The 24,704-nt window shown below is 41.6% G+C and overlaps 1 protein-coding gene across 3 annotated transcripts; it reads left to right on the top strand.

Moving 5' to 3' along the window:
* The first annotated feature begins 3,876 nt into the window (after nucleotides 1-3,876).
* On the top strand, nucleotides 3,877-24,657 carry LOC117485363 (zinc finger protein 260-like). Of its 3 annotated transcripts, XM_034133876.1 has the most exons (4): nucleotides 3,877-4,355; nucleotides 15,295-15,408; nucleotides 19,781-21,337; nucleotides 22,069-22,879. In XM_034133876.1, the coding sequence occupies exons 2-4, from the start codon at nucleotides 15,396-15,398 to the stop codon at nucleotides 22,161-22,163; spliced, it is 1,665 nt and encodes a 554-aa protein (XP_033989767.1). In that variant the 5' UTR covers nucleotides 3,877-4,355; nucleotides 15,295-15,395; the 3' UTR covers nucleotides 22,164-22,879. The 3 variants fall into 3 exon arrangements, 2 of the variants coding, with proteins under 2 accessions (XP_033989767.1, XP_033989766.1); XR_004556218.1 differs by lacking the exons at nucleotides 3,877-4,355; nucleotides 15,295-15,408 and adding an exon at nucleotides 24,585-24,657 and having other exon boundaries at nucleotides 19,255-21,337; nucleotides 22,069-22,587; XM_034133875.1 differs by lacking the exons at nucleotides 3,877-4,355; nucleotides 15,295-15,408 and having other exon boundaries at nucleotides 19,255-21,337.
* The last annotated feature ends 47 nt before the right edge of the window (nucleotides 24,658-24,704 follow it).

Raw genomic sequence — 24,704 nt, 5'->3', positions numbered from 1 at the left:
CAACCCTGCATATGTTCAGCCTCAGAAGAGAGAACAACATGCACCACCATTACAAACAACACATCAACAGTTGTAAAGACACATCTACAAGCAAATAGCAACATCCAAATAGCAGCACCTTCACCTCTAAAACTACAATACATGTTAATAAAAGCACCGAATAGCAGTCAAAGAGGAACGGGCCTGCGTGTTACTAAGATAACATAAGATGAGATAAGAAGTACTTTATTCAACCCAATTAGGGGAATGTTTGCGTGGCAGCATAAAAAGACAAGACATTGTACATTAGAGAAATGAAAAGACTATAAATAAACAATCCAACATGTAAATAATACATGCACTTGTTTTGCTGGATAAACTTGTCCTCAAAATATAAATAAAGTTGTATGAAAAGAGGATTACAAATATTATTTTAAATATCAAATAGTTGGCGAGCCCCCCCCTCAAATGGCATTTTCCCTGTGTCCTTTCTTCTTGGTGACCAACTTCCATGTGAAACAACATCATTTTATTTGTTATTTTATTTATTGACTGACTTCATTGCTTTATTTCTATTTGTATAAATATTTAGAGAAATTAAAACAATATATATCCTCCTCTGCTGCCACCTTCAGGATAGCTAGAGTAACATCAGCTCTACTGAACAGCCTCTACCTATCTATCTATCTATCTATCTATCTATCTATCTATCTATCTATCTATCTATCTATCTATCTATCTATCTATCTATCTATCTATCTATCTATCTATCTATCTATCTATCTATCTATCTATCTATCTATCCATCCATCCATCCATCCATCCATCCATCCATCCATCCATCTATCTATCTTATAATAGCAGGGTGATGCAGAGTGGGGTCGCCTATCCCTTTAAAGCTCCCATGTCATGCTTTTCCGGTTATTACCCGTCCCCTTGTGTGTTATGAAGGTTTTTATGCATGTAAACGGTGTGCAGAGTCAAAACCCTCAAAGTACACCCTGTAGCGAGTAAAACTCTAACACAGAAAATACCTCCCCAAAACGCCTCGTTGGAGATACGTCACTGCCCATTTGAGTCTTCCATTTAGTTCCGGGTACCGCATGATGTCATGCGGTACCCGGAACGAAATGGACCGATCCCGAAGAGCTATGGCCACACCCAGCGGCGCTGGCCGCACCCTCTGCCAGCCTAACATTTACTGTTGGAAGCTCTGGTTCAGTTCACAATCGATCCATTCATGCCAATGCCAAGGACCTGTTTCCTGAAATGTGAGGAGAAATCTGAGCTGTTTGTCCTACTGACGGAAGAACCACGACGAAGTCAGTGGTTGAAATTTCTGTTTAACACTGTTCCTTCAGAGGTTCGAAGAACGTTACTGTGTGCGCGGCATTTCACAGACGAAAGCTTCCAAAACATTGCCCAGTTTGAGGCCGGATATGCACAGCATTTGAAACTGAAGGACGATGCTATTCCTAGTTTGTTTGGACCGTTTGGAGCAGGGGAAGATTCGGGTACACAACCTGTAAGTTTGCGTTGTTATTTGTGTATTTATCAAACAAGGTATCTACCACGACTGTTTAAATGTGTAAACATGTTTCGGACTGCTAAGCCAGTGCTAACTGTGCTAACTAAGTTGCTAGCGTTTCCATATCAACTCTAATATCAGCAGATGGCCTTACATACATGTATCTCATAGCAGGAGAATGTCTGCATTCACACACGAAATACTCATAGACAGTATACTCCGGGTGATTTACCGTACGGTCAGTCGCGAAACGTAATTACATTACAGCTGGCGTTCCGAGCGTGTATGCTTCCGAGCTAAACAACAAGGCTACGAAGAGCTAGACATGAGTTTGCTCGGAAAAACATTGTTTTTACCCATATGAGATTGCAATTGTAAACATGTGCTTGATAGCCTAATATGAACCACTATCTGTTGTTCATAGTATAGTATAGCATATTGAACAACTGAACAACTAGCAAACGTAGATTAGCATTGTAATCCAGCTGGCAAGCTGACGAACATCAAACAACTAAGTTTATTTCACACTTCCAGCAGAGACAACGGGGAAATCCCATCTCTTTGCCCGCTCACAGACCCCCAAAGGACGGTACATTACAGTTGGCTTTCCTCCAACGCTGATAGCATGTATAGCTAACGAGGCTAGCTATACATGCTAGCGGGAAACATTGTATGACCGAACGTAGCAGACTACCCGTATAAGATTGCAATTATAAACACGTTATTGCTAGCCTAATATGAACCACTAGCTTTTGTTCATAGTAGTTTTATTACACTCCATTATAGTTGCCGTTCCTCCGAGCTAACGTTCATATCGTGTTTGCTAAGGTAAACAAGAAAGCTAGGTTAGCATATTAGCTGGCATATTACTGTGTTGATTATATAGATGGATTAGATAGATCCACACTCCTACCACAACTACTACTAACGAATCTAAAACAACTAAGTTTCTCTAATATTTTGTGATTTGCATTTGATTTCGTCCAGTCAGATCCTGCCAGACAATACATGACGGGGACGGGACTACCACACTGAGGCCTCGTCCTAAAAATCCCCGGCTGCGCCCAGGCAAGATGCCGACAACGGGGAGGAATGGATGATATACCGTGTATATATGCATATTTATGTTCATTTTGTACATTTCTAAAAATAAAGTTTGATGGAAATACTTAGTAGGCCTATCCTTTCTTCCCTGAATTAGTTGCTCCTATAACCAACACAGTCTCATGGCATTTCGTGTTATAGTCACAAAATGAATCTATTGATTCGTGTTCACCAACACGATTTTGCCATTTTTTTCATGTCACACAGAACGATTTTTAAAAGCAATGTAAATAATAACCAATTAGAAGGAAAAACAGATTTTTAAAAATACAGATTTCAGTATTCTGACACAGAACGATTTTAGAAGCAATGCATTTATATTGGTAGTATGTTTCGTGCCTGCACCAAATAATAACAAATTAGAAGGAAAAAAAGATGACAAAAAATACAGATTTCAGTATTTTGAGGCTCTGAGCCCCATTTATTTTCCTTGCGGACGGCAAAAAAACTCCGACATTATACAATTTAAAATAAAAGGGATAGGGTTAGGCTTAGGGTAAGATATTGAGTAAGAAAATGTGTTTATGAACCACACAGCTCTGGTCTTCCAAGACCCGACCGGACAAAAAGACGTGGTGCAGGCACGAAACATACTACCAATAGAAATACATTGCTTTTAAAATCGTTCTGTGTGACACGAAAAAAATGCGAAAATCGTGTTGGTGAACACGAATCAATAGATTAAATTAATTTCGTGACTATAACACGAAATGCCGTGAGACTGGGTTGCCTATAACATATCATTCATATATAGCAAACCATGATTTGATTTCTCATCAAACAGTAGTAGTTTATTACAGGTAAAAATAACTTACTCTTCTATAACAACACTTGTAGGTACAGTTCGGTTAGTTAGCGTATAAAATATACGGCTGTACCAACGCCATTATAAGACTGATGTTCCGCTCAGAGCGAGCCGAAAAAAGCACTGTTAGACATGGGCGGAGCCTCTCTGGTGGTTGACTAATCAGAACAGAGTGGCCGAGCTGACCAATCGGAGCACACTAGGCTCACAGGGAGGGGGGGGCAAGAGCTCCAACGAGTCGTTTAGTGGTGAGAGTGAATACTGCTGAATACACATACTATACAGAGATGCTGTATGCGAAACCAATGTGAGTTTGGAAAATTGCACAGTATAAATCTATTTTAGTATACCTCAACAATGTAATTATGATCAGTGGAAATGGCCATGACATGGGCCCTTTAAGAGAGAGAGGGAGGTGTGGCGCGTGCATGTGGCGCGTGCATGTGTAGAGCGAGAGTGAGCGAGCGTAGTGTGTGTCCGGAAGAGAGCGGGAGTAGCAGCAGTGATCAGTCTGTCTCCAGTTAGCTGAATAACAAAGTCCTGAGGAAACACAGCGGCCTCCCAAGGAACAGCCTGCCTGTCTGCCTCATTTCAGAGTGGGTTATTGAAGCCGAAGCCTGGTGCTTCAGTCCGGGAAGACTGCAGAGAGTCCTCCCCTGTATTCCTCCGCTACGGTCTGGGAGCAGCATCTATCTCCACTGTTGATGTAACCATGTTAATGTCCCTCTGTGGGACCAATAAAGGACTTCTGATTCTGCGGACAGACAGAAGAGAGGGGGGAGGGGCGGGTTGAAATGCGGCCTTCTTCTTTTCCCGAAGAGTCCTCTTCCTCGTAGCCCACCGTATCCCAGGATGCAATGCGCGCCAGTGACGAGGAAACAAAGAAAATGTCGGTCCGGTCTCAGAGAGAAAGCAGCACGTGAGGAGTAACTGATACATGTGAGTATCGGGTTTAATTTACTTTAATAACTGATAATTGTGAGTATTGGGTGTTTTGTTCTCGTACTGTATTTACAATAAATACTCCAGACTACGACGTGCTATATTCACGTCACGTCGGCCAATCATAAAAAAAAAAACATTAGGCTTGTTTGAGATGAGCTGCGTCTCGCCTCGAAAGTTGACGAGAATAGCCGATTGCAGCCGGGGGAGGTCTCAAAAAGCTCGCCTGAAGTCGGAAAGGTCGGAGTCGGCTTGACTCTGTTTGCAATGGCGGAAATTGCGTTGGCGTTCTTCGTTGCAGATGAAGTGGATGCAATAGAAATCCCATAATTATTATATCACTACAAATGAATGACTCAAGTGTCTGTTCATTTTAAAACAAATCAATACAAGGGGGGTTGAATCCTACATTACAAAGACAGAACCACTTATTACTTTTCAAAACTACTTCCGTCAGTGGTCTTGACCAGTTTGCATTTATAAAGAATGCACAAATGTGTTTAATCGTTAATGTCAGATATGTACGAAGTAAATACATTTGTTCCTGCTCAAGATTAGATTCAACTTTATTGTTATGGCACAGATTACAGGAGACAACGAAATGCAGTTTAGCTTCTAACCAGAAGTGCATAAAGCAGTAAAGTGAAAAGTAATGTACACAATCTACAGAATAAAATTAGAATTAATTGAATGATGAAAAAACAGTGAAGGGTATGAATACACTAGATATACACAGTAGCCTGTGAGAATGAAAACGGTAAGCAGTGCAAGTATAGTATAAAATATATAGATATTAATGTCATGATGATAAACATTGTGGAACAATGATGAAAAATCTGAATGGAAGTGACGTAAAACTGACACAAAACAACAACAAACTTTTGCCGAGCCAATGGAGAGTTTCATCTCCAGCACGGGGTAAAAACCACCAATGAGCGCTCAGCTCGATATACCAACGAGTCGTTTCCCATCAAGCATTTCGTTTCCGCAGCTCATGGAGAGAAACTGCTCCGCCTCGCTCTCAAGTCTGCGGGCGTCTTTGTCCCGCGAGATTTCAACGTCTCATGTAGTCGAGCTGTTGTGGCAATCCAGTACTCACAACAGGAAAGAATGAAACAGAGAGGAATCAATGAAACACAAACACAGAAATAGTTGAGATTAATCATTATTATTTAGTTGCGCACCACCAAACAACAATGGGGAAACATTACCTTGCTTCAACAGCAACCAATCGCAGAAATGCTCCCACGAACACAAGAAAACACAGGGCAGATATAGGTTTTCTAAATGACACACGAACATGTTCCCTAACCATGTTTAACGCACACACATTGTCAGTTCTCCTAAACTTGGACATGTTCCAGATGTCGAAAGGTCATCATCTCATGACTTCTTTAGGAGTCTTGCAGGATATGAATTATCCAATTAACCAAAAATATATACGTCTGCACATGAACGCACATACATTTCTTCCATTAACTAACACTTAACTGTATTATATCTAAATGTAGCCTCTTTGCATTTCCTCTGAGCTCGGTGTCAGCTCACTTAACGTAATAATTAGCAAAGAGGCTATTCTATGGAAACTGTAATTCAATAACATACCTAGTTACTATGACTAGGTCCAAGATTGATATAACATTCCCTCCTTTTATTAATTTAAGTTTCCAGATCATCCAATAAATACTCTTACAAATAACCTTTTGAGATCCGCCCTGGAAAGTCCAAAATGACTTTCTGAAAAATATTTATCAATCAATAATCATTTTACTCAAGGCAGAAGTCACAGGGTTACCTGTACTACTCACAAATAGCCAAAAAAACACCTTTTTGATTATAACACAAAAAGTGGAAGAAAAGACAATTTGCGCTAATCTACTCATTAAATCATTAAAAAACCTCAGTATGCTTAAGAGGAAAAAATATATTTGTCCCATTCAAGTTTAACAAACTTACATACATAACCTAATAACAAACTAACATTCAATTTAATACTTGATTATACATAATGAAAAATGTTCCAAAACACTTATAGCAAGATGTAACTGTTGTCCACTCGTTCTGCTTCTGTCAGTAAACACTTCTTCAGGGTGTGCACGTTCCGATCTCCATGCGTAGCCTTTATTCGTTGTCCTCTGCAGCTGTAGTCAGTGGCAGGGTCCCCAAAAAGCTAGAAACGGCCCTGGTCAGTGGGCTCAAGGAAACTCTTGTGGCATTGGGATGTCTGGAGGGAAGGAAACTCTTGGATCAATGTGGTACAATCAGCAGACACACGTTGTCCTCTGCACAGTAGAAATCCCCTCTTCACACCACTGTTGCCTTGACAACAAGGGTTCATGTCCATTTCAAGCAAAATGTCAAAACCTCCTCAGAGATGTGTCATGGCCTGGCTCTTAGCCATAACAAAAAGCGTGGGAAGGACCAGAATATGGAAAGGCCCATTGCCTGGAAAGGTTAGATGCCGCCTATCACAGTGCTCTGTGATTTGTTACTAACTGTAAAGCACTTACTCATCACTGTACCCTGTATGCCAAGGCAGGTCTGCCTTCACTTACTGTTCGGAGGCTCAGTCATTGGTACATATTCATATATAAAGCCATGCTGGGTAAACTACCGACTTATATATGCTCTTTGATCTCACGGAGAGTGGCAAGTAGCTATTGCCTGAGATCCCAGGATGTGTTTTTATTACATGTGCCAAGTGCTAGGACTGTTTTAGGTACTAAAGCTTTTATGTGCGCTGCTCCTCTGGCTTGGAACACTATGCACAAAACATTGAAACTGAGCATTTTGATTCCCTTGCATCGTTTTAAAGCACGGCTGGATGAAATGTTATTGGATACCTGTCACTGTGAATAGGTTGCTAATTTATACCCCTGTAATTATGTTGTGATGTCCTTTTGTTTTCTGTTGTTTTTATGTGTAACTAATGTACCGCAGGTCTCCCTTGAAAAAGAGATCGTTGATCTCAATGGGATTTTTTAACCTGGTTAAATAAAGGCTACAAACAATATGTAAAAAAGGTATTTATTTCACAACACTTAACCTCTTAAGCACGGCGGTCCCCCCATTGGACCCCTCCCACCGTTTTTTTTTCGAGATAATGTCTCAGGGCTTCTTAACATTTATGAAACGATTCATGTGTAGCACCAGATTAACGAGAAGAATCTCAGCTAACTGAAGATATGAACCATTTTTACCAAAACAAAACACAAGTCTCATAAGAAGCGTCTATTGCGGCTTTCACACCAGCGCTTTTCCCTTTCTAGCTCCTAGCGCGAGCTTTTCTGGTTCAGCTCCGGTTTCCCTTTTCAGCTCCCGCTCTGTTCACACCGCCCAGAGCTGCCGCTGCTGCGTCATGACGTCACAGTTTACGTCGCTGATTTTCTCCAACAACAACAACGGGCCGGGGACTGCGTCGGGTCGATGATCGTGTTGCTTTTAATCATACGAAGCCAGATTAAATTAAATAACGACTTCTCCAACCTTATACTTTTCTCCAGAGTGCCGTGGTTCATTGTTTATTAATGTGTTTCATTTAGCGACCGCTGCAGTGCTGGCTGCTCTTCCACGTGAGTGTATTCTCCCGTTAGCTCCGGGTTAGCTCACACGGCTCTAAAGTATTCACTGTCTGACTGTCACACAAGCAGCTGATACATATCCCCAGTTCCCCTTAAGTGAATGTGTGTCAGTCTGAATTGACGCTGTTTGGCATCACAACGCTGTTGTGAAAGTTTCTCTGGTATAACATGGGTGATGTTAGCATAGCAACCGAAGCTAAACTGACTACTTGCTAAGCCGTTTTCTACAGGCACATTTTACCGGCGTATTTTTCATTATGATTCTACTTGTGATAGTCGGACATGACAACCTGTGTAGCCCATGTATTGATTCCATCCGATAGCTGCTATAATAACAAACAAAAGTCTGCCTGCTCTCCACAATGATCAATAACAGCGAACGGATGGTCAAAGTAAGGTTTCCTGCACGCCTCGACGTAAGAGACGTAAGCGACGCCGCGTCATAGCTCCGAAGCTCTTGCCTCTGGACCGACAATTTTTTGGAGCTGGAAGTGAACCGCATTCCGGAGCTATGACGCACCGCCGCTGCGGTGTGAACAGGAAAAAACGGCGCTTTTCCAGCTCCAGCTCCGAGCAGGAGCTGGAAAAGCGCCGGTGTGAAAGGGGCATAAATGACCCCTGAGCGAAAAAATTCTAACGCACTGCGGCACACAATTCAAGATAAAACATACCCTTATTACTTATCGTAGCTGCACATACAATATAGCCTATTAAAGCTGAGACTCCACTGATTATTTAGGTATAGTATCATCACTGAGCGATCCGAACTTGCGACAGGGGAAGCAAACACAGTCATCACAACACGTACCGTTACGGAGCTTTTCCGGCTGATCGTCTCACCGTAGCTGTCAATTAGGTCAAAAGACGTGTTCAATGGCATTAAAACGAAAAAAAAAAATACTACAACTGTTGATCCATAGGTTGATAATGTACCTGTGCCTTTGAAGAAATTATTTATAATCCATAATTCCATTTTTTTATGTAAAAATCGGAGTGGAAAAGTTAGCTGCTAATGGTAGCCACCAGAGTGTATGCAGCTTCCGGTTTTGGTAACGCGTCACTCTCACTCCTTATTTGTTAACGTGTTGGTGTGTATATAACTTTCCCTCGATTCCATTGGCTCTGGCGGTTATAAAGAGATTTCATTCATCAAAATCGAGCAAGGGGGGCCAGAGATAGGTCAAATCCACCCAAATGACCCCAGAAGTGGAGGTTTTTGGCTAAATCTCTCTAAAAAGGTCAAATTTCACTTGTTTTGCATACATTTTGATACACGGTACTTATTATATGTTGTACTTTGGATTCCTAAAGCTTTTAGTCTACTAACCCATCATCCAAGGGTAGTTTGCACTATAAGTAAAAAATAATGTTTGGACGGACACTATAATTTACAGTTTTTTACTATGTAAAATCTGAATTTTCTTTAAAATAAAAAACATCTATATTGATTCTGACTTTTCTACATCCAACTCACAGGTTTATCATTACTTTGAGAAAAAAGATTATTAATTTAACCCTTTTAGAAGGGAAGATATGGTCATTTGTTCTGGGAATGTCATTTTCGAGCCTGAGACCTGAAAAACAGGCTCAGGGCTTAAGAGGTTAATGTGTCCGGAGACAAACAAAAAGGCAAAGCAAAAAAACATAGGCGACGTGGCTGCTCCGAGGTCAGGTCCTCTGCGGGAGAGAGAGATCGAGACTCTGGCTCAGGCCTCTTAATCCTCCGCCAGCCGTCAGGTGTCCTCAATCAGGGCGTCGGGTGTCCCCAATCAGGGCGTCACAAGCAGAGGAGAAACATTAAAGGGCCATGCACACCACAGGAGACAACAAGGCAGGGGTCGTCACAGATGCGTTCTTTGCACACTTCTTCTGTTTCTGTAGTGAGCAACATTTCACCAACACACTGATTCAGAGTCCAACCCAAAGGTGGCGCATAACTATCCAGTGCTGCTGTAATCACAGCCAATCAGCTACTAGAGAAAAACTAAATTTAAATCTCTCCCCCAACGGGTTATACAATGGCTGAGTGTCTATATGGTCAGGAATGCTGAAACATGTGAATGTTAAAACACAAATTAATGGTGGTAGTTTACCCAGATTCTTTACTTCATCAAAAGTAGTACAACTACATTGTAAAATCTCTTTTGTCTAGTTGAGGTCCTGCTTTTAAATTCTAGTCAGGAAAAGAACATAAACATAATCTTTAAAATCTTCTTAAATTCGAAACCACAAAGGTCTTCCTTCTCCACCGTGATGCATTTCAACATCAAAGTTCATAAAAACTGATGATTTATCTTTAAAAACATGAGGAATGACAGTTTTCAAAAAACACTATTCTCCTTTACTTCAGTTCTAAGTCAATGAGCAAAACAAGGAAACCCTCCTTAACCAATATACACTACTAAGTCAAGTCATCTTGTTGCTTTGACTGAGTTAAGTTGTGTCAAGTTGATTCAACATTTAGTGTCAAGTCTATTACACTTCAATACATTAGTTGATACAACTTGTAGTCTGTTGACACAACTTCATGTGTCAAGTTATTTGGACTAGAAAATATTAGTTAGGATAACTTAAGAAGATGTTGGTTTAACTTATTTTATTGAGTTCTTAAAAATGTGTTAATCAAGTTGACTCAACATGTACAACTGTTTGTTCAACTTCTAGTACCAAGTTAGCTTACCAGGACAAGCAAACTAATAGCTACAAAGTTATACTATAAATCAACATGAGAACTAGCTTAGTCTAAACTATATTAACACATGAAAAAATAGCTGAAAAGACATTTCATTCAGGACTGTTATTACAATATCAATAACTGAAGAAATGAAGAACTCTAACCCACACACTCATTAACTGTTCAGTGTTGCTTTTTAATTCAAATAAGTGTGTCAATGGATGTCAACATATCATAAAGACCTTCCTTGGGACATGTAGACCAAACAAAAAACACCCTCTAACACACCATTGTTTTTGCTCTGGGCTGCTCAAAAACTGAAATTACACTGTCCCATGGATAAAACTGTAATTGAGTGACTTGTTAAACAGAGTCCATTCTGAGGAGTAAGTGTTCAGGGTTGCTGCAGTAAAATGCAGTAAAACATACATAGAAAATGGTATCTCTCTTAACTTAACTGTCGGTCAGAAAATTAAAACATTCTAACAGTACTGAAATATCCACTCTGTTCATGGTTGCTGTACAACATAAAATGCACACTAGTGTCTCTCAGACACTTCCTCAAAATGGAGCAATAGAAAATGAAAATAAACTGGTGTGACCCGCAGAGTCATTTCTTTTCGTCTTAGAACAGTGGACAAATGACAAAAAAATGAAAATGCATCCTTTGGGACAGATGCAGAGGCATCTTCCTAGGCCATCTCTCTGGCCGTTTCTCAATGTCGAGTACACATGCTGCAGAGCCACTATTTCAAGTATACTACGTCATTGAGTGGCGCCGAAGGACTGTTTAAATGCATGTTAAATGCCCAGCATTCTGCGCCACTCTATGACGTAGTATACTTGAAATAGTGGCTCTGCAGCATGTGTACTCGACATTGACAAGCGGCCAGAAACTGAGAAACTTAACTGTCAGTCAGAAAATTAAAACATTCGAACAGTACTGAAATATCCACTCTGTTCATGGTTGCTGTACAACATAAAATACACACTAGTGTCTCTCAGACACTTCCTCAAAATAGAGCAATAGAAAATGAAAACAAAATAAACTGGTGTGACCCACAGAGGGGCTATACATTTATTTTCCTCTTAGAACAGTGGACAAATGACAACAAATTAAAATGCATCCTTTGGGACAGATGCAGAGACATCTTCCTAGGCCATCTCTCTAACTGAGCAATTTATTCTTTAGAGAGTGAACCCAATTCCCATGAACAGGCGCTGAATCACCTCAAAGGTGTATTTCAAGTCTTTTGGATAGTCAAGGTTCAGCATGTACTGCAATCCCATCAGGTTCACAAAAGCATTGGGTACATCACCAAGGTGACGTATGACTATCCTTTCCTCGATCACGAGGGCGACATCGTTGTAGGAAGCTGGAAGAGGTTCCTTCACATCTTCAACGACTGAAAGGATTCCAATCACCATTCCCTTGATGACGTCCTCTTCAGGATCCGTTGGCTTCATGCAAAAAGAAACAAAAAACAACAACGAAAGTGCTTTAGAGATGCTTTGCCATATGTGCATACACAGACGACCCCTGAAACGACTAGTGTAACCCTGTTCATTGTGAACTCGTTTTTGTATCATCTTGAACGACATTTCAGCGCTTACCTCACACATCTTCATGATAGTTGAAGGATTCTCCCTCATGTACCATGGTAGGCCCTGCAACACTGCTGCCCTCTTCCTTTGGTTCGATGCCTGCCAAAACACATGATAAATTAATATTGCTCGTTGCTATCAGAATTATATAACCCCCTCACTCCACAAGACATTCTGGTTATTTGCACTACGTTCACAGCTAACTTAATAGATTCCTTCATAGTGTGTGTGTGTGTGTGTGTGTGTGTGTGTGTGTGTGTGTGTGTGTGTGTGTGTGTGTGTGTGTGTGTGTGTGTGTGTGTGTGTGTGTGTGTGTGTGTGTGTGTGTGTGTGTGTGTGTGTGTGTGTGTGTGTGTGTGTGTGTGTGTGTGTGTGTGTGTGTGTGTGTGTGTGTGTGTGTGTGTGTGTGTGTGTGTGTGTGTGTCAGAGTTCCCGTTAGCCGGTAAATCCCGTCAATGACCGGTAAAATATGCTGAAGCCCGGCAAATCTAAATCTCTCCGGTCAAAATTTCCGGTCAAAATAATTTCCCTTTAGCGCAATACCGCATCAGTTGCGCCACTTATGTGACAGACAAGAAGAGTACGTGACAGACAAGAAGAGTACGTGACAGACAAGAATAATCAATTCTAATGTCTAACACTGAATGTGGAGAAAGAGATGTCCTGTATGGGTTGATTGTGCGTTGATCTGTTGGTAATGCCTCGGGGTTCCGGTGGGCATGTAAACAAATGCATAATGCTGCGCTATACTTTGTGGCCTCACCCGGTTGCATAGCGACGCTTATTGTTTAGGTGTCTTTTAATAAGCAGGTAGTCATATCATTAGCTAGAACTAGCTGGATCTGATCGATATGGACATAAACGCGAGTAAAGTCTAATCTGACGGGAGCGAGAGATCAGCTGCTGCTGACGAGTCGACACGCAGCTCTGCATGATCACCTGCAGCGGCGAGCTGAACACACACTTCAGGTTAGAATATCACGTAGCTATTTTAATGACCTCTCAAACTACCTAAACTAGATATTGATATGTTTAATTTTACTGTCGGGTCACTCATTACTGATCCGCGAGCTGCATGATACTGACGGGCTGTCAGGAGAGAGAGAGCGCTCCGTTTAATATTCCCGTGTTATAAGTTACTGTACACTTTTGAATAATGTAGTTAATCTACTATAACTAGCGGGCTGTCAGGAGAGATTGATGCAGTTCAATGATTTAATAAACAACATGGTGGTACAAAGGCTTAAGGGATAGTGATGCAGGTAAGGGTCAGAGAAGGCAGGCCACACACACACACACACACACACACACACCTCTCTCTCTCTCTTAAAGAGATAGCGATCTGACTCGGCATGACCCTCATATCATAGCACTTGTCATTTTACCTTGAATGCCATTGCTTTAATTTATTTTATTTATTATTCTCATTGTTCAAAGGTTTGTGTTATGACTGAAACATTTTTCCAGGTTTGAAATAAAGCACAATAATTACATTTAAGACAGTTTCCCTTTTTTAAGAAATCGCAATTCTTGACTTGGTATCGAAACTAAAATGTTGGTATCGTGACAATACTAATAAATACAATGGCACTGTTCTAGTGGTAAACACTGAATAAACGTTCCGCCCCAACCTATCAGAAACATCGCTGTATCAGAATAATGCGCAACGTGTTTTGGGAGTAATATGGTCTGATTACATTAGCAAGCATCGCTAACACTGAGAGCTAACGCTGTACTGGAGGGAGTATGTGTGAAGAAGCCGGATATTAAAGGAACTCACCTTGTGCCAGAGATGGAGTACTCGAGTCCTGGACTCGGACTCGAGTGCCGATTTTCGGGACTCGTGACTCGACTCGGACTCGCGCACTGATTGACGCGACTCGGACTTGGACTCGTGAATTCTCGCGCACGATGACTTGGACTCGGACTCGGACTCGTGAATTATCGTGTACGCTGACTTGGACTCGGACTCGTGAATTTTTCCCCCCACGATGACTCGGACTCGACTTGTACATTGACGCTCCGACTTGGACTCGGACTCGGACACGAGCAAGTTTTCTATGGAGTCTGATGTCCTCTATCCTGGCATGTGCACCGGCTGCGAGGCGAGTTCACATACTGGGCCCCGCTATTCCAGTCTAAAGATGTCTAGAGACACACACCGCATCGTGCTGTATGCTTTCACACATTCTGCTTCCACATTGGATGAGGGAATGCTCTGGTTTTTGGACAAAATTAACATGGGATCACTCCCGTCACCGGACAAACTTCGTCTCACTGGAATATTAACGGTCATAGTCAATATAAAATCGTCCCCATGTAAATAATGCTTGATGTGGTTTGGAACATAATCTATAGTGATGTTAAAGGTGGGGTAGGTAATTCATTGGTCATTTGCGCGTTCGTTTGTGTTGGAGGAGGGGCTCTGTGAGGAAGTCTGAAGGAAGGGGCAGATTTCTTTCGGTTGTGTTCTTTCAAATTCTAGCGCACTCGAGCTGGTTTCTCCATTCTTACCTACCCTACCTTTAAGTACTGTGCCGAGGCTTCGGAGCGTGGTTCGAATAATCCAGGAAATATGTATCCTTATCCCATAATAATAAGACCATCAGAAATGGACAGAAGACTTTTGCTTGATTTCAGTTTTTGGAGTGCTGTCAAAGGGATGCTAGCTGTGACTGTCACTTCTCTTTTCTTTTTTAAACTAAAACAGTACGTCATTTTAAATATGGTTTTGTCTGTAATGACTAAAAAACGCACCTATTTGCCGCTGCTTTTAATTGAGCTGCCCATATTCACACTACAGTATGCCTTTTTAGTCATGTATTCTGTACCAGCTGTATTTATTTATTTATTTTATTTTCATTTTCATCATTGCTTTTTATGCCTGTTTTTAAATGCCTTTTTAATAATATATTTATGCTGTATTTGTTCTTAAATGTCTTTTGCTTTTAATCTGTAAAGCACTTTGAATCGCCACGTGCTGAAAAGTGCTATATACATTTTGCAATCATAATTTTGCCACCCTGTGTATAATTAGATAAATTAATTTTTTTCTTCTCATTTACTCTGTGATTAGGACAATTCTGGAGGACTGGGTCTGCTGGGGAAGGAGCTGCCACCCACACAGGACCCCCCTTGGTGATATTGTCATATCATATACACAACTACGGTGTAGTTATGCCATGCAAACGTAGGTCACCGGTTCCTCAACAGTACAACTCCTGCCTATTGTCTAAGTCAGGGGTCGGCAACAGGCGGACCGCGGTCCGGATCCGGACCCAGACGCCGAACTATACGGACCCGGACCTATAATCAATACATTAATAGGGGATTTCAATTTTGACGGGGCGATTCTATTTTAACCGCCGCCGACAGGGGGCGAAAGAGACGACTGAGCGATACAGGGAGAGAAACACAGAAGAAGAGATGAGAGAGCGGCAGAGAGAAGAGGAGAGGAAAGTGAGTGAAGAGAATAATTAGCGATACAGGGAGAGAAGACGGAGAGGAGAGTGAACAGGCGTGTTAGCGGCAGACAGGGAGAGACAAATAATTACACATGGCGCTCTCTAAGAAGAGGAAAGTGGACAGTGAGAACAGAGCTTTTAACCCTGAGTGGACGGACTCATTCATGTTCATCCTGCCCACTGGGAGCACAGAACCAGTGTGTCTCATTTGTTCAGAGACCGTGGCGCTCATTAAAAGCAGAGTAACTGTATTCAGCTCGCGTTATATTTGAAAAACGAGTAATCTGATTACAGTTACTTTCGTAAACCTGAAGTGAATACATTTTGGAATTATTGGTGGAAAAGTTTCCTCATAAAATGTAATATTCCTTACCAGCAGAACTGTGTGCACACTGCACAGCGCTGCAGCATGTCTGTGAGCGAGAGAGAGATGCAGCGTGTCTGTGAGGCCCCGCCCCCGCACGCAGATCAGAGAGAGATCTCTTTTAAAATATATTGAAAGTTAGAAAGGGAGATGGTTCGATAAAATGTGCAAGATAACGTTTATGTAGCATTTCTTTATTGTCGAAATGATGACATTTCATAACGGGATCAAATCAAAGTGAATGGCCTGCTGCTGCTGAATGCATGGGGCAAGTGACTGGAAACAGTTTTAAAAGTTATTACGTCGTTTCAGATAATAAATAATAATGGTAATTCATTCTATTTAGGGGCGCCTTTCAAAGCACCCAAGGACACCTGACAATTCATAACATATTCTAAGGAAAGGTTTAAGAGAGTACAAATAATGCAGTCCGGCTGATGTTTTTGATGTGGGCTGCAGATGAGAGGGAGCTGTCCAGAATGACACCAAGATGTTGTGTTTGAGTTGTGCTCTTGATAAGCCATTAAAACAGTAAAATAAGTGTCTCCTGTTCACCAACACATACCCATCTGTTATGGAAAAAGAAAGTATTCCAAAAGTATTCGAAAAGTAATCTGAATGCGTTACTTTTTTAAGACACGTAACTTAACTGTATTCGGATTACTTTCAGAGCCATGTATTCAGTAACCGATTACATTTACAAAGTAACCCTCCCAACCCTGATTAAAAGTGCCAAAACGCCACTATGAGACAAAACACAAAGTGTTTGACCAAACATTCCCTCTCAAGTCAGAACTGAGGTCACAAAAAAATAAGCAGTCTCAGAGCCCAATATGATCAGTCCACCAGGATCAAAATTAAAACTAAATATGGTTCCAGGGCAGGCTAACCGAGGCTAACCGAGGCTAACCGAGGCTAACCAATGAGCACCTGCATGTGTGTATGAGAATGGCCCTGACACCATTTCAGCCCAGATTTAAACTCCGGGCAGGACAAGCTCAAGCTCAATTCTCGCACTGAATAAAACAAAGTGAGTGAGGGACTGCAATATAAGAGGGAAAGAAAGAGAAACTTTAAAACTGTTCAATTGTTATGATGTGTAAAGACTGATATAGTTCTATAATCGTCTGAAACTGTTAAGTCATGATGTGAAACGGTTAACAAAGCTATTTTATTTATTTCTCTATTTTATTTTTAAATGCAGCCCGAGAGGAACATTACACACATCCACAGTATTTACTGTATATCTTTATAGTTCAATGTTAATTGACAATAAATATTGTTGTTTTTGAATTGTACTTTCTTTATTTGATTGGCAGTCAGTTGTTGATTACATGCAGACGTTGATAAAGCTACATGCTACTTCAATATATATCCAGGGTGCGTACGGGTGCTGGAAATCCTTGAAAATGCTTGAAATTGTACGAGGTGTTTTCAAGGTTTGAAAAGTGCTTGAATTTTGGGAATGGTGCTTGAATTTGGGATAAAGTGCTTGAAATTGTAAATGCTTTACTTCGCTTTTTAGATTAAAAGAAAATAAAGAAGTCGGAGCGCGCTTAATTGCTTCGCTTTTACATAAAACAGCTCCGCTCCGGCCTTCCCGCGCTATGCGCGTGACCGGCAAGTGTTTTTGTTACGTGTTTGACCGGGGCATTCTGATGAGTGATAGATGACAGTATGCCAGGAGGTTGCCGTTTCAACGAGCGTTGGCTAGCAGAAGACAAATACAAGCCATGGCTAAGACGAGGGTCAAGCGAAGCCCAAGAGTAGCCTCCTGCAAAGTGTGCAACAATAACGATGTGAGAGTCTGCGCTGACGAGCCACACACCACACGAAAGGTACACCGTAGTAGAGCATTTTAGATTAGGCTATCGTTGCATGTAAAATACATTACACTTTTCTCTGTGCGCGGCAAAACAAGCTCGCCAAAATGGCTTCACCAGTCTGGCAGTATTTTAAGTGTCCGAAAATGACAATAAAATAGCGGTATGCAACGTGTGTGTGAAGCAGAAATCCTGCAGCTCCACCCGCTGTGACGGACCGGTGAGCGGAGCAGAACACACATTAAGAGTTAGACCTAACACACTTAGCTATTTTATCTACCTCTGGAACAAGCTAAACTAGTTATAAATATATTTATTCTTCACTGTCGGGTCGCTCATTACTGGATCAGTGAGCTGCATGAGATACTGACAGGCTGTCAGGGGAGGGGGAGAGAGGAAAAGAGAGCGCTTCCGCTAATTTCTCCCGTGTTATTATCCCAAGTGAATGTAAACTTGAATAATGTACTTCATTTGAATGTAATAATTATGTTGGTTGGTTGGTTGGTTTGTGGAAGCGCCAGTGAATGAGCCCCATTAACTGAGTTTTAAACATCACTTTAAATGGAAGATCCCCATAGGCCCCGCCCACTCGATCGGATCGGCGATCGGTATCGTTCGATACTGATTCCGGCGATCGGCCCCAAAATTGGCGATCGGAGCATCCCTAATAATTGTATATGATATGTTTTATAATGATTGATCATGAAAGTGTTCTCAAAGCTGGTAAAGGTGCAGCTAGTTTGAATGACTTTGTATACTACAGAGTAGCTTGTGAATTTACTCCAGGTGGAACTAAAGTCTGATTTAACACTTGATTAGATTTCACATCATTCATCCACATCTGTAAAGTAACTAAAGGTATTAAATACATGTAGTGGAGTCAAAGTACACCATTTACCTCTGACTTATGTTTACTGCCAACCTAAAAGTACCTCAAAAATAGTAATCAATAATGTATTGAAAAGCTATTTGGCTGATTGTTTTATATTGGCTCAGCCAGGTTATATGGGATGCCCAGTCTACGTACAGATGGGTCACTCATTTTGAAATATTAAACTTAGTTTTCTTTTCTAACATTTTACATTTTTCATCCTCATGTAGAATGCTATTATGAAACACACATTTGCTTGTTTATAGCATAAAGAACATCTGATTTAATGTGAGGTAGGGAAATAATCATTTGAGTATAAGTATGTGTATATAAATATGTAATTTACAACAGCTGTAAGATGCTTGAAAAGCTTTAAAATGCACCTTGAAAATCCTTGAAAAGTGCTTGAATTTGACTTTGGAAAAGGTGTAAGAACCCTGTATATCACACTAATTCATAAAGCAAGTTAGACATTTTGATGTTCCGGACCTTTGCATGGGGACATTTTCTCTAACTGGACCTCGTTGAATTTTAGTTGAATACCCCTGGTCTAAGTGTTAAATGAAGGGTACAGCTAGCAGTGCCATAATAGGAGGCCCCTCCAACTGTCTAAAACAATCACTAAAAACAGACCAACATCTCATGCAGCCAGTAAATACAGAGCTAACCCTGCTAACTAACATTAGCATGAATGACTCAAACCTACATGTAGAAACTCATATCTGCAAACAGAAAAGTAGAAACTTCGTCCCCACGCTCTCCCTGTCCAAACTAAGCACTGTTACTATGATTTAGATCAGCTACAGTACTAACTCACCTGTTGTCCTGAAGCTCTCCAGAGCATCTGGAAAAAAGGTGTAATTGACAGACAATCGAGCCAACAGAAACACAGAGTGGGCGGGACTTAGCAAATCAATAGGCAAGCATTTAAAATAAGGAATGGATAAGGGCTGCAAAGTTAATGAAGTGTTACTCGTGGTTAGATTTTAAATTCTTATACTCTACAGTTTCTCTGAATATGTGTTTCCTGTTTCCTGCAGACGTCCAGCAGCTGGTGGTGGTTAAAGAAGAGGTTCCCCCTGAGCAGCAGGAGTGGAGCTCCAGTCTGGACCAGGAGGACCCAGAGCCCCCCCCACACATTAAAGAGGAGCAGGAGGAACTCTGGATCAGTCAGGAGGGAGAGCAGCTTCAAGGGCTGGAGGAGGCTGATATCATCAAGTTCACATTCACTCCTGTCCCTGTGAAGAGTGAAGATGATGAAGAGAAACCTCAGTCCTCTCAGCTTCATCAAAGACAAACTGAACACCTGGAAACAGAAGCTGATGGAGAGGACTGTGGAGGACCAGAACCAGCCAGGAACTCAGATCCAGAGAGACATTTACAACCAGAGACTGAGGACAACCCTGGAGACTCTTCTGAAGACACTGAAGACAGTGCTGATTGGAAGGAGACCAGAGAACCACGTTCAAACTCTCAGAGAAATAAACAAAACCCTGTCAGTGATTCAAGACGTAGTGCAGGAGAGAAACCATTTGGCTGCTCTTTTTGTGAGAAAACATTTACACACAGAGGATATTTAAATCGGCACATGAGAGTCCACACAGGAGAGAAACTATTCAGCTGCAGTGTTTGTGACAGAAGATTCACCCAAAGTCATCAGGTCAAAAGCCATAAGTGTGCAGAAAATAAAACATTTGGCTGCTCCTTGTGTGGGAAAGAATTTTGCAGAAAGTCAAATCTAAAAGTACACATGAGAATCCACACAGGAGAGAAACCATTCATCTGCACAATTTGTAAGAAATATTTTGCAGATAGAGGATATTTAAAGAAACACATGAGAAACCACACAGGAGAGAAACCATACAGCTGCAGTGTTTGTGACAAAAGATTCACCTGGAGTTACCAGGTCAAAAGACATAAGTGTGTTGGTCGTCAGTCCTCACAGCTTCATCAAACTCAAACTGAGGAGAACAGAGAGGCAAAGCCTCCAGCCAGCAGCTCAGCTGAACACCTGGACACAGAAGCTGATGGAGAGGACTGTGGAGGACCAGAACCAGCCAGGAACTCAGATCCAGAGAGACATTTACAACCAGAGACTGAAGACAACCCTGGAGACTCTTCTGAACCTGACACTGAAGACAGGGCTGATTTGAACGAGACCAGAGAACCAGGTTCAAACTCTCAAAAAAATAAACAAAACCCTGTCAGTGATTCAACACGTAGTGCAGGAGAGAAATCATTCAGCTGCTCAGTCTGTAAGAAATCTTTTGCAGAGAGAGGAGATTTAAATCGGCACACGAGAATCCACACAGGAGAGAAACGATACAGCTGCAGTATTTGTGACAAAAGATTCACCTGGAGTTACCAGGTCAAAAGACACAAGTGTGTTGGTCGTCAGTCCTCACAGCTTCATCAAACTCAAACTGAGGAGAACAGAGAGGCAGAGCCTCCAGCCAGCAGCTCAGCTGAACACCTGGAAACAGAAGCTGATGGAGAGGACTGTGGAGGACCAGAACCAGCCAGGAACTCAGATCCAGAGAGACATTTACAACAAGAGACTGAGGACAACAAGGATGACATATTCTGTTCATGTTCAGGTTGGTATTAGTATGTTGTCTTCACTGGGACATGTCTCCATGCTTTAATGTTAAAAAAGCTCTTTATTGTTGTCATACTGCCTCTTTTCACCCTCTGTCTGAAACCAGAGCCCAGTCTGCTCTGAATGGTTAGCTGGCCGGCTCTGTTGTGATTGGTCGACCACTTAGAGATGTCCCGCCCCTTAGCCTATCATGTACAACGTGTTGTTGTGCCCCCAGGTCAAATCAATCAGGATACTTTCCAGAGGGGAAATGTACGTCGTTACAACAGAAAAGAGCCAAAGGCAGCTTAATGTTACGTAGAAGCATGCATACAAAAGTATTAACGTTTTTCTTTTTAAAGTTCTGAGGATTTAGCAGCCAGGTATATATTGCACAGTTAGCACATAGTCTGATCGCTGCAGGAAGGAAGGACCTGCGGTATCTCTCCGTGAGACAGCGGGGGTGCAGCAGCCTGTCGCTGAAGGAGCTGCACAGTGCAGACAGGGTAAACGACGTCCTCCCCAGAACATTGAATGTTGGATTTCATTTACTGATCCTGCAGACACCCGCTACACGGGGCGGAAGTCCTGCAGCATGCCCCCCCCCCCCTTCAGCAGCAGCTCATCCGAATGAATGACTTTAAAGTTACAGAAGAGTGACAGTTCTATTCCTTTAAAATGATGCCTTGACCTCAGATTTTGTCCTTCAGATTTAAAAACAATGATGTTAGCGCTAACTTCTCCATGCAGAGCTGGTGAAGATGAGGAGCCTCAGACTCATCCCTCCATGCAGAGCTGGTGAAGATGAGGAGCCTCAGACTCATCCCTCCATGCAGAGCTGGTGAAGATGAGGAGCCTCAGACTCATCCCTCCATGCAGAGCTGGTGAAGATGAGGAGCCTCAGACTCATCCCTCCATGCAGAGCTGGTGAAGATGAGGAGCCTCAGACTCATCCCTCCATGCAGAGCTGGTGAAGATGAGGAGCCTCAGACTCATCCCTCCTCGGCACAGCACTAAGCTTCTCGGACAATCTTTTGCGCCTGTAGCCATCAGGCTGCACAACCAAGGGTTAACCCTGTAACCCATTATACATAACCTGCATCTTCATCAATATCTCAACTCTTTGATATTAATTTGTAACCCTCTGTGTTTTATTAGGGATGCAACGATACCGATCCCATTAACGGGTATCAGGCCGATGCTGTCCTCATGTACTCGTACTCCTATCGGTGCATCCCTAACTTTTGGTGAAATCTAAATGTCTTCCTCGTAGGTCTTCCGATATCTTTTTTTTGCGAGGCATGGTTCACATCAGAAGTTAAAACTTGTGAATAGAAAATACAAATGTTTGAAGGATTTTTATAAGTTAACGCTGGAGCAGCACTTATCGTGTTTCACCGATTAAAACAAAGTGTTTTAACTCCTGACTCAATTAGTTTTTGTTCAATTCTAGGAGGTCACATACTTTTAGTGATTTAATCAAAATGGACACGAATACATGTGTGTTCTACAAGATGAAGCGGATTGTGATTGTCTATAAGTGTGACTTACATGAAGATCAGATCACATTGAATGAGCAATCTTCCAAAACCTATAAAGCTCCCTCTGGAGGGCAGCAGCATACATGATATGTTAAGTTGTTATGCATGAGAGTCAGTAAAACCTTGCAATCATTTTTTTATCTGGACGTGTAAGGGTGAAAACTTTAATGTCAAGACATTTGATGAATGTAATTAACTTTAGCTATGTTGCTCGTTTATTCACTCAAGTGAAACCAACTTGTAGCTCTGCAGTGTAAGTAAGGAACGACTTAGTCTAATAGAGCCCTGTTCATTTCAGTGTTTTATTTTATTACACCTCAGAAAAAATACAGAGGGCCGGACCTCGTTGAGTTCAATGGGGGGTAAGGCCATGACTGCACTTCATTTGACTGACCGCTCTAGTTACTCTTCTAAATCATTCATATCTCTATTTAGAGCTGCCTTAAAAACACAAAAGGCAATCCGGGTCCCAAATAGTGTTAATTTCGTTGACTGAAACTATGACGAAATATGTTCGTCAACGACCTTTTTTTCCATGACGAAAACGAGACGATGACGAGACGGCACCGACGGCAGTAAACAATAACTGTGACGAAATCAACATGCAATATCGTTTACGAAAAGTGAGACGAAAATGTAGTTTACTAAATAAAAACTATGCCAAAATCTCTCTTTACTTTCGTTGACGAAAAATGAGGAGACTAAATATTATCAAAGATAACGTTACATCTCTGATAGTCAGTTGTTCTCCCAGCAGTTCCATCTCCGGTGCTGCGGCTGGGCAGCAGCTGTGTGTCTGTGCTGCGCACGGCGGTACATTTGAATTACACCGGGCAGCGGCACACTGTGAACTGTCAGGAAGACTCGGGTCTAACTCATGGTCTAACTAACCTTATTCAACAGAAAATAAAATGGCAACAACAGGGCTTGGGAGCAGTGGTCGCGTTAACCGAATACCCCCCCGTCAGCGCGAGTGAGTGATATATTGTGCACTCGACGGGTAATAATGGATTATGACGGAAATGTTACGATCCTGTCTGTCAAAATGACTAACAACGAAAAAGTCTAACACCACCACTGCTTGGGAGAAAGAAACGATGTGATATTTGGGCCCATTTTCGCTAAAATGAGGCTGAGAAAAAAAGCGAATGCATTGTTTTATCAGAAGGGAAGCAATGTGGCCATAACACAGCTGGTAACACCACAAACCTGACCACTCTCTGCAAAGCTGCTTTCTTAATCATTCAACCTGTGCTTTTCATCAAATAAGGACAAGATATCATCTTATTGTGAAATAAATTTGACTATGAATGGCTAGACTAGTTTGACTGAAATGTTCTATATAATCTGATGACTAAAAAAGACTCAACAGTTTTCATTGACAAAAAGTAGACTAAAATAATTAGTTTTCTTTGACTAAAATAAGACTAAAATGCTCAGACTTTTAGTCGACTAAATCTTGACTAAATAAAAACAGGATGAAGGTGACTAAATATGACTAAAACTAAAAAGGAAATTTAACACAGGACTAAAACTAAATTAAAAAATAGCTGACGAAATTAACACTAGTCCCAAGCTGTATCCACATGTGATTTTAGGGGTACAAAACCGCTCAAATTATAATTACACTTACCTTTCTCTGCGATAGTTGTTGTGAGCGGTGACGTAATGAACACAACAGCTGTTCTCTGTAACGTCTCTCTGTGTGTTTCCTGTTTCCTGCAGACGTCCAGCAGCTGGTGGTGGTTAAAGAAGAGGTTCCCCCTGAGCAGCAGGAGTGGAGCTCCAGTCTGGACCAGGAGGACCCAGAGCCCCCCCCACACATTAAAGAGGAACAGGAGGAAC

The sequence above is a fragment of the Trematomus bernacchii genome, unplaced genomic scaffold (assembly GCF_902827165.1).
Source record: "Trematomus bernacchii unplaced genomic scaffold, fTreBer1.1, whole genome shotgun sequence".
NCBI lineage: Eukaryota > Metazoa > Chordata > Actinopteri > Perciformes > Nototheniidae > Trematomus > Trematomus bernacchii.
Note: the sequence above shows the minus strand (reverse complement) of the source record. Positions and strands in the feature narration are given on the sequence as shown.